The sequence below is a fragment of the Humulus lupulus genome, chromosome X, assembly GCF_963169125.1.
Source record: "Humulus lupulus chromosome X, drHumLupu1.1, whole genome shotgun sequence".
NCBI lineage: Eukaryota > Viridiplantae > Streptophyta > Magnoliopsida > Rosales > Cannabaceae > Humulus > Humulus lupulus.
This window is the reverse complement of record NC_084802.1, coordinates 100260069-100271769: the sequence shown is the minus strand read 5'-3', so window position 1 is coordinate 100271769 and position 11701 is coordinate 100260069. Positions and strand designations below refer to the sequence as shown.

General features: G+C 31.8%; 1 protein-coding gene across 1 annotated transcript; it reads left to right on the top strand.

Annotated features, from left to right (window-relative positions):
- The first annotated feature begins 1691 nt into the window (after nt 1–1691).
- LOC133804264 (AP-1 complex subunit gamma-2-like) lies at nt 1692–3135 on the top strand. The gene is made up of 4 exons (XM_062242409.1): nt 1692–1828; nt 1978–2132; nt 2230–2320; nt 2827–3135. Exons 1-4 carry the CDS (start codon nt 1817–1819, stop codon nt 2992–2994), a joined length of 426 nt encoding a protein of 141 aa, XP_062098393.1. The 5' UTR covers nt 1692–1816; the 3' UTR covers nt 2995–3135.
- Nucleotides 3136–11701: the final 8566 nt, after the last annotated feature.

Sequence of the window (11701 nt, the reverse complement as noted above, 5' to 3'; positions counted from 1 at the left end):
CCAAAAATTTGAAAAAATCAAAATTTATTTTTAGAAATATTAATTAACAACTATGAATATGGATCATTGATCTTAATACAATGGTTAATATTAAAGTAACTATCCATGGGTAGTAATCATTAAGAGTGCACCCATATATATATATATATTTATAATCGTGTATGTGCATAAATTCTATGTGCTGGAGTTTGAAGTTTTACATCTTTCTTTCATGATGAAGATGGAATTATAGAAGATTTTCTTTTTTTTTTTAGATTATACGTTATTTGAAATCAGAATTAATAGAATGTGCGTCTCTAGTCATAGTACAATTCTGAGTCTGATTTAATAACATGGGAAGGTGTTTCCTCTTCTTCAACTATTGTATATAAAGATTGCTCCTATAGTTTTTGTTTGTTTGTTTTATGAACGACACCTTATGGAAATACTAATGTAGTTTTTAATTGTGGCTGTTATAACTGTTAATGTAGAAGTGCACAGAAGGATTGGTTAAAACTCTGAAGGATGTTGTGACAGTCCTTACGCCCCTGAGTATGATGTTGCTGGCATCACGGATCCCTTCCTGCATATCAGATTACTAAGGCTTTTGCGTGTGTTGTGTTCTATCTCTTATTTTTACTTAGCTGCCATTGTTAATGTAAAATATTAGATTTTTCTGCTTAACAATGTTGACAGGTTAATAAATAAACTCGTTTTTTAAACTGATTTTACTTTACAGTGAACTTTGCAGTAGATCTCATTTTCTATCTAGACGTGAGAATACTGGAGATCATATACGACATGCATTTATTAATGATTGTAAATAGGCATATAACAACATGTTTAAGACTATTAACAAATGAGTAATGATATATGCACCCAAAATAAGCACTGTGAAGATTGTGGCTTCTTTTCTCAACCAATCAAAATATTAGTAAAATGACAGCTCGCAGTAATCTACAGTTTTCAATTGCATCTACGTTTTTTCTAGTCTCATCTGCCTAGACACCAGTAATTCGTAACAGAATAATAGGTTGTTGTTAGTTACTGTTAGTTTTCTGTTTGGCTCTTTAGTTCTTGTATCTCGACCTTATATATAGTTTTAGGCCTGATAAACCTAAGATAATTCAATTTCTTAGAGTTTTGGCTGAGAGTAAGAACTGTATTGTAATACTTAAGTGAGAGAGTGTTTCAAGAGAAGTTGAATAAGTGTTGTTGTAATCTTGAGAGCTTGGAGGGTGTAATCTAGTTTTAGATATAGTGGATTTGACTTAGGCATTGCTGCCTAGTCTTGGATGTAGGATCAACCAAACTGGTTGTATCTGAGCCAAGTATTCTTGGTGTTCTTTCTTTTGTGTTTTACTTTTGATTACTTTTGGGTTTGTTTAATTGTCTATTACTTGTTCTTCTTTGTTGATAAATGTGATTGGCTAGCCAAAACTGCCACGTCACTGTGTATAATGTTTATGTGCATATTTTAGGTGCACATATCATTACTCTTAACATATTTATTTCTGTTGTCAATAATATTGGTCTTTGGTTCTAACTAACTATGAGAATATTATCATCAGCCTTTTAATCATTTCAATAATATCTGCATGTGCACATATGGGTAGCTGTTTGTTGTTTGTGTGTGGAAGGATCAAGAAAGTGTAATTGTGAACCTATGATTCCATAATATTTAGGAAGGTTTCATTACAATAAAGATGAGAAAAAGAAAGAGAGAGGCTAGCTGGGATACCTGTCAACATTATCTACACATAGCTGTTTGCTTATGAAAACTCATTATTTTTCGCTCTGGTGAAACCATGATGCATTGTGAATTGCCAAGCCCCCCATGCTTATGAAAGTATCTATAAGTGTTGATTTCTCATTTAAAGTTTCAGATGACTATCCATGCTTTGCTTACTATTATTGAACGTTAGCTATGATTTAAGATATGTCAATTAGCTGCTCCCCTTTCTTTTTTCTACTTACTGTTGTTATATTATCTGTCAGGTGGCCACAAAAACAGAATCAAACAAAAATGCAGGGAATGCAATTTTATATGAATGTATAGAAACCATCATGAGTATTGAAGATAATGGTGGCTTACGTGTACTTGCAATCAACATCCTGGGAAGATTCTTATCAAACCGTGACAACAATATCAGGTTTATGTTTATCACATTGATTAAAACCATTTTGAATCTTTTACTTAGCAAATTGTTATATTTTATCACAATTATAAACTCCACCTGATTTTTACAGATATGTTGCATTAAACATGCTGATGAAGGCTATGACAGTAGATACTCAAGCTGTACAAATGCATCGGGCAACAATTTCGGAATGTGTAAAGGTATATGTGGTCATCTTAATTTGCTTAGGATCTAATAAAATTGTCACATTTTTTTTAACTTGTAAAACGAGTCCTTTCTTTGGTTTTTTATTTATATATTTTTCATAGAATAGTTTTATATATATGTATGGAGGTTGACAAGTAAATAAAATGTACATTTTCCAGATCTTTTTCATATTTCCTTCTGTAATCTTTATGGAAATATAGGCCTTTGCATTTCCTTATTGTTATCTTCAACTTGTGCTGCTAGTTGGTTGATTTAAATGAATGGTTGTACCTATATAAAGATAGGTCATTTTGTCTTATTTCCATGTTGTTATTTTGAACTTGTGATGTAAATGGTTGTTTAAAATACATCCTATGGATAATAAGATGAATTTATGGCCAAGTGTGATATTGACATTCTCTTGTGATTTGATGAGTTGTCTTAATTGTTGGACTCTGTTACACCAAGAATTCTTGTGCACAACTTGAGAAGCTTGTAAACTTTTTTCTTCATCTTACAGGAATCAGACGCTTCAATCCGGAAAAGGGCTTTGGAACTTGTTTACCTTCTTATAAACGAGAGCAATGTCAAACCCTTAACAAAAGAATTAATTGATTATTTGGAAGCAAGTGATCAAGAATTCAAGGAAGATCTTACAGCAAAAATATGCTCCATCGTAGCAAAGTAAGTGGCACAATTCATGATTATGTAATTGGGGTCCTCTTACCTTTGGAAATTTCGGACTGGGTTATTGTTCCGCATGATTTGCTTTGGAATGCTCTCCAGAGGATTAAGATCTTGTGATGCATTTGATAGGGTCTCTAGCCTAGATGGGTCTTGATTGAATTTCAGTAACCATTGGCATCATAATAATTATAAACTATCATGTAATATGATATTGTAAGCCGAGTAAATTAAATATTTAAATTATATTTTTAAGTAATTAAAAATATATAATACATATATAATACATATATAAGAAATTTTAGAAATCTAACATATATAATACATTTTGGACACTCAATGCGATATATTTTTTTTAAATCAAAATTAAAAATGTAGCTGCATTTTTTTTTAAAAAAATTAATTTTTAAGGGCACGCGAAGAGAGCCCTAAAAACTTTATTTAAAGACACTCAAAGAGATCTTTTAGGACACATATTGCGAGCCCTAAAAATATTCTTTTAGGGCACGCGAATAGAGCTCTAAAAACTTTACTTAAATGCACTCAATGGGATCTTTTAGGACATGCATTGTGAGTCCTAAAAACTTCTTTTAGGGCTTGCAATGCAAGTCGTAAAAATATTCTTTTTGCGAGCCCTAAAAAACCTTACTTTTTAAGTCACTCAAATAGAGGACTCACACCCCCACGAGCACTAAAAAACATTTTTTTTAGTAGTGGTAGATGAGTTGACAACAAATGTCTTTTGGGCTGATAAAAAATGATTATGGCATTTTCTTATTTCGATGATGTCATTTCCTTTGACACTACCTATAAGAAAAATAAATAAGGTCGACATTTTGCTATGTTTCTTGGGGTGAATCATCATAAGCAAACTACTATTTTTGGGCATGCAGCACTTCTTTATGATGAAACAACTGAATCATTCATGTGGTTGTTTGATACTTTTGCTAAAACAATGTCTGAGAAAAAACTAAAAACTATTCTTACAGATCAAGATGCAGTAGTAGCAAAAATATTGAATTCTAAATGGTCAGAAACACATCACCGTCTTTATATATGACATTTATATCAAAATGTAGCAAAACATCTTAGGGGTGGTTTTGAAAAATTTCAAGAATTTTCGAAAGATTTTAGTAGAAGCATATATGATTATGAAAATGAAGAAGTATTTTTGCAAGCTTGGAATGAGATGATCGAGAAATATAATCTTCAAGATAATGAATTGTTGAAGCGTACATTTGCTATAAGAGAAAAATGGGCTTTGGTATACGACAGAGAAACTTTTTGTGCATACATGATAACTACTCAAAGGTCTGCCAATGTGAATAATTTTATAAAATCTATGTTAGCTACAAGCATGATCTACTACGATTTTTTCAGCATTTTGATAGATTGATATATGATCGTCGTTATGAAGAGCTGCATGTTGATTTCAGGACATCTCAGAGTAACTTGTCATTGTCGTTTCTTGTTGAAATATTAAAACATGCAACACATGTATACACTCCAGCAATATTTAAAATGTTTCAAGTTGAGGTATGTAATGATTGCGCTTTGTACATTTGTGATCAAACGACTTCATCGACAAAATACAAAGTTACTCTTTATAGAAAGTCAGATGATTATCCAGTTGAATATTCTTATGCTAATCATACATTGGTGTGAAGATGTAAGAAATTTGAGTTTGCAGTAATTTTATGTGCACATGCTTTAAAAGTTCTTTCTTAAAACAATATTTCAAAAAATCATGATCAATAGGTATTACGAAGATGGACAAAACATGCAAAGGTTTGAATCAAAGTGGATTTGTCGAAAAATACGAATTTTGAGGATCCTAAGGCTAGAATGGGATTGCGCTACAAAGAATTGTCCAGATTGCAGACACAAGTATCGACAAAGTCGGCAGAATATGAAAAAACATATATATTTTCTTTTAATGGTTTCCATAAAAATTTGGAGAACGTGGGTACATTCTTAAGACAAAAGGCAACCGGTGACATTCCGAACTCTAGTAACTCATATGTTAAATCGCTAGCCTATGATGAGAATGTTATCAATAAAGGTTAATACAACATTAGGGGAGTCAAAGCTAAGGGAAAATTGCATGGCAAATCTAATAGGCCTAAAGGTGCTCTAGAGAAGGCTAGAAAGAAGAAAACAAATGTTCATGATAATATGTCTACACAAAAGGTATATAAATATATCTTACTATTATTGCTATGAAAATTCATAATGTAGTTTTTAACGTCTTTTAAATTTTGCAATCTATTAATTATGATTTTATTTTCAGGCTCCTGTTAATAATATAAACGATCAATCCAATGATAAAATTTCTTTTCCTGAACAAAATTTGTCAAGCTCATCTTTTTATATGCCTTCAATACCATTGTGCTTCAATGTATATATGACTTTTTTTGTTCGAGATTAAATATTATGGATATAATTGTTACAATTTGGAGGTCAAAATAAAAAGACAAGCATCACATAATGCATAGCTTAATTTTATATATAATTGATATTTTTTGTCATATTATAACAAGAAGATATATTTTATTTTTATTTTTGCAGGTGCATTCATTACCTGTAAATCATCAACCATTATAAAACATAATTAGAAAATAGTTAGAAAAGTATTTTTTTTAGCCAAGATAGTAAACTAATGACTATTTATGAATACCAAATATTTTTTTACGAATTGATTAAAATGTTATGGAAGAATATTGAAGTAATTTACTGTTTAAATTTTGTTATTATTGTATACCACAATCTAACATTTATTTTACAAAATTATACATGATTTAGCATTACTTAATTTAAAATACCATCCATTATAAAAATTAATAGTTGACAAATCTTAGTCATACATGTCTATTTGTTTTAAGCCTTCATACAGTATTTCTCAAGTAATTCTTCAATGTTTTTAAAATATTGATATTTATAAAAAAATATATATATATAAATAAAAAATAATTGGAAAGACGTTTCCCTTTTGATTTTTATTTATAAAGTAAAATTACTGTCTTATTTTTGCTTTGTGTGAGACAAAAATAAAGAAAATAGATTTATTGTATTAATATATATATATCAATTTTTATAAAAATAAAAAAAATATTATTACGTTAAGGGATTTCCACTTTCTTATTATATTTTGAATTTTTGTTCAAATATTATTTATTTGGTTTTTATTATTAAAGAAAGATTACTTTGATAGGATTATAAAAAATACACTTAAGCAACATTTAGTATTCAATATAATTTCTCAGATCTTAATCATGTTACTAAAAGTGCATAAATAATAAACCCTAAGACATGTTTCTATAAAATCTTTGCTAAATTAAAGAAGAAGATGAACATAAGAGCGGAAGTACTAACTTGAAACTATTGATGAAGATTGTACAGAAGGTTATTGACCTTCCAAGAAATCAGCTTCTCTCTGTGTATTTCTCTGTGATGGGGAAGAAGAGAATACGAAATAATGCGTTTCTTGGGGACCACTACCTATTTATTAAAAAAACTGATTATTAAATTAATTTTGGGTATTTACAATTTGGCCACTCATCAAATTATAAATACAACTTATGGTATCTACACAATATTTCCATGACATTTTAATACCATATGATACTTATAACATAATTGGTAACTTTATTTTGTATCAAACTTTATAATAACATCATACATTAATACATATGTGCCCATAATAAGATTTTTAATCCAATAATCTCCCACTTAGGCAACATATGTTTCCTTATAAATGTATAACCTTATGAGCACAAAATTTGCTATCATATAAAGGTATTCTTTAACAATCTTGTCCATCAACCATATCCATATAGGATCAAAGCAGTCTTTGTCATATTAATCATGACTAAACCCATCAATGGTCACATATACAAATACAGTCAAATGACATAGATCAACCATGGATGTGTGGCATGGAAATTACATGCAATGTGAACCAAACATGTCTATTTCCAACTGGTTCTACTTAAACTTTAGTGAGGTCATAATCAAACATGACAAAACAGAGTGAATAAACTAAATACTTCATTCTGATCAGAAAATAACTAAATTCATAAATGTCTGAAACAAATATAAAGCAAATAATATACAAACTCCCACTAAATCATGATATCCTCAAACAATACAACACCTATATGAGCAGTGTGCTCATGAAAGACCTTGGGTGGCAATCCCTTTGTGAGCGGATCCGCTATCATGGAGTTTGTCCCAATGTGCCCTATGGATATCTGTCCACTCTGCACTCTCTCTTTCACAACTAGGAACTTTATGTCAATATGCTTTGACTTGGATGAGCTCCTATTGTTGTTGGAATACAACACTGCTGAATTATTGTCACAAAATAACTTGAGTGGTCTTTCGACATTCTCCAAAATGCGCAGCCCAGTGACAAAGTTTCGCAACCATATTCCATGATTTGATGCCTCATAGCATGCTACAAATTTTGCTGCCACGGTGGACGAAGCTACAAGTGTCTGTTTGATACTTTTCCAGGATATAGCTCCTCCAGCTAACAGGGAAATATAGCCTGATGTAGATTTTCTGCTATCTTGGCATCCAGCAAAATCTGAATCTGAATACCCTACAACCTCCAAATGATCTGATTTCCTGTATGTGAGCATGTAATCTTTTGTTCTACGAAGATACCTCATAACCCTCTTGGCTGCTATCCAATGGTCCATACCAGGGTTGCTTAAATATTTGCCTAACATCCCAACAATGTACGCAATATCTGGATGCATACATACTTGACAATACATTAGACTCCCAACAGCGGATGCATAAGGGATCTTTTGCATTTCTTGAATTTCAAGGTTACTTTTAGGGCATTGACTAAGACTAAATTTGTCTCCTTTAGCAACAGGGGTATCACCTGGTCTACAATCTTGCATGCCAAATCTTTAAGTACTTTATCGATATAGCCTTTTTGTGATAATCCAAGAATACCAATAGGACGGTCTCGGTGTATCTGAATACCTAATACAAAAGAAGCATCCCCAAGATCTTTCATCTCAAAATGCTTGATAGAAATCTCTTGGTTTCGTGCAATAAGCCTATATCATTAGTGGCAAGCAATATGTCATCGACATATAGAACCAGGAATATATACTTACTCCCACTGAACTTGTGATAGACATAATCATCAACAACATTCATCTCAAAACTAAATGAGATAATTACTTGATGAAACTTGTGATACCATTGACGAGAAGCTTGCTTGAGTCCATAGATAGATTTTGTCAATTTGTAAACCATATTCTTTGGGTCTCCTGACACAAAGTTTTCTGGTTGCAGCATATAAATTGTCTCGTCAATGTCTCCATTGAGAAACGCGGTTTTAACATCCATCTGATGTAGCTCAAGATGAAGGTGAGCAACAAGTGCCATTATTGTCCTAAAAGAGTCTTTCGATGAAACTGGAGAGAAAGTCTCTGTATAATCAATGCCTTCTTTCTGAGTATAGCCTTTAGCTACAAGACGTGCCTTATACCTCTCCACATTACCATTTGCATCCCTCTTGGTTTTAAATATCCATTCATAACCAATTGGTTTTGCACCGTCTGGTAATGGGACAAGTTGTTGGATTAGCTTATACAGGATCTTTATTTATTTTCATGTATATCTAATATTAAACAAATTAATACGAGATAGCCTAAAACATGTTTCTAAAATTGAATTCAAAGAGAAACAAATAATATAATACTTACAGTATACGCAGCGGAATTAAGAGTCCTTCCTTCAGTTTCTCTAACTCTTGTATCCTTTCTGTCGCAGAGTATTATCAAGAAACTGAACCGATCTTCTATTTTCTTCACGATCTTCCAATGTATCCTTAGAACCACCTAGACTAGTGTGGGCAATTCTCAACACATGAGATAGATATAGAGAGAAGAAGAGAAAATAACAAAGTGGCTTAGAAAAGGACTTGTGTTTAGAGAGAATATAAAACTAACAGAAAATCTGACTTGTGACTTATCTGTCGTCTCTTAAATCTTCTCTCTAAGCACTCCTTTTATAGACTCAATTAGGCCATTTAATTTAATTAAAAAATCAATAAAATAACAGCCATTTTGAAGCCCTAGGTCGAAATTATCATGGGCTATAGGCCCGTGAAATTTCCCATTTGATTATAAGCCCATTGGACTTAAAATCAAGGCCTGTATTATTTTCTATTGATTTAATTAATTAAATAATTATTTAAATCCTTTATCAAATTAATTATTTATAATTTGAACCTTGATTTAAACTTATTTATTAATTTAGATACAAATTTATCTTAATTAATAAATCTGCCATAATTTCTCTTTTCTTCTCAAAATTACACAACCCTGTGAAATTATCCAAAATTGACCTAGTCAACTTTGATAATTCTAATTGATGATTAAATCAATTAATTGAGACTATCTAGATGATTTTATCCAAGGTACAATGGGGACCATGGGCCTATGAAATCAAGCTCCAATAAGTTATCATAAATCTAACAAATAAATTTACTAACTTATTAATTCCTCGTGACTCCACTATAGACTCGGAATTGCACTCTTGAATTCATAGAACGCTCTATAACAAATATAGATACGCTATTAATTATCCATTGTTACAACCATAATTGTCACTCAATCCTCTATAGACAGTCTACAATGAGATAGGACTAAAATACCGTTTTACCCCTCATTGTATTTTATCCTTAAAACACTTAGTTCCTTGTAAATGATATTTCAGTAAACTAATTTAATTACTGAAATGAGATCTCTATCATTTAACACCTTGAACCAAACTAAAAGGAAACCATCGTTTCACTTCTTCATCAGAAGCTATAGATGTTCATATCTATGATTAACACTCCCACTCAATTATACTACCGAGTTCCCAAGATGTAAGTATGGGCTAGTCCGTAGGGTAAGCTGGTAACGAACAAGTCAAAGAACTCAAATAATACAATCAGTTAGAATACTAACCACTCAGAATTGAGATTGAATTGACCTATGGTCAACTATATGATATGACTAGAATAGATAATAACGGCATGTTTACTTATCTTATCAACTGTCAATATCGGTCTTGTCCGATGTAACATATACATCCGATCTTATCTACTTTGCTAATGTTCTGGAAAGAACATAACACTGTAATGTGTAAGTAGATCATATCGTAGATTGGCAAGTCAGTGTAAATCCGGTGCACTGACTAATCTTAGGACTAACTTATTTTGAACATATAATCATATTTATATTCCACTGTGATTACGTCACTATAAATAAGATTAGCTATATGCTTGGGATTTAATAGAAGTTTATATTAAACAAATAATCATGAAAATAAAACATGTGAGCAAAGTGATTGACCAAGTCAAAAAATGATTTCTATTCTTTTATTGATAATAAAATGAGATTACAAAGAATTTGGGTTTTAATTAGGGCATAAAACCCCAACACAAGTTCCCAAACTTTATTGTCTTGCATAGACTTATACTCTTCTTTCATGGCATCAATCCACTTTTGAGAGTTAGAACTTTTAATGGCCTGGTGAAAGATGATTTCATCATTCCATTGTCATCCTCATGTTCTTGAAGAAATACAACATAATCATCTGAAATAGCATTTCTTCTTTCTCTTGTGGACCTTCTTAATGGCTCTGGTTCTTGAGGTTGTTGAGTTTGTTCTTCTTGAACAATTACCTCATCTTGAATTGGGGTTTATTCAACATTTTCTTGTTGAGGTTCTGGATTCATTTCTTGAACAATTACAGGTGTAGAAGCCTGAACATTGTCAAAAATTATAGTAGGAACTGAGTTTGAATTCAATTCCTCCTCAAAAGCAATGTCTCTAACCTTATTTCTCCCTCCAAACTCAACATCCTAAAAAAATGTTGCAGTTCCCGTCTCAAAAATATTTCTAATTGTGGGATCATAAAACGTATAGCCCCTAGATCGCTCAGAATAACCAATAAAGTAGTTGCTCACTGTTTTGGAGTCAAATTTCTTTTCATGTGGCTTATATGGCCTTGCCTCAGCCAGACATCCTCAAATGTGAAAGTTCTTTAAACTAGGCTTTTGACCTGTCCAAAGCTCATAAGGTGTTTTTGCAACTGCTTTAGTTGGTACTCTGTTCAGAATGTAAGCTGCTGTCTTTAATGCTTCTCCCCAAAGGGACTCGGGTAAGGTAGAATGAGCAATCATGGTCCTTACCATATCCTTAAGAGTCCTATTGCGTCTTTCAGCAACACCATTCATGCTTGGTGATCTTGGCATGGTGTACTGTGGGACAATACCGCATTCCTCTATTTATTAAAAAAACTGATTATTAAAAAGATGGCTCTGGTACCACTTGATAGGATTATAAAAAATACACTTAAGCAACACTTAGTATTCAACATAATTTCCCAGATCTTAATCATGTATCTAAAAGTGCATAAATGATAAACCCTAAGACATGTTTCTATAAAATCTTTGCTAAATTAAAGAAGAAGATGAACACAAGAGCGGAAGCACTAACCTGAAGTCATTGATGGAGATTGCACAGAAGGTTATTGATCTTCCAAGAAATCAGTTTCTCTCTATGTATTTCTCTGTGATGGGGAAGAAGAGAATACGAAAGAATGCGTTTCTTGGGGACCACTACCTATTTATTAAAAAAACTGATTATTAAATCGATTTTGGATATTTACAATTTGGCACCTCATCAAATTAT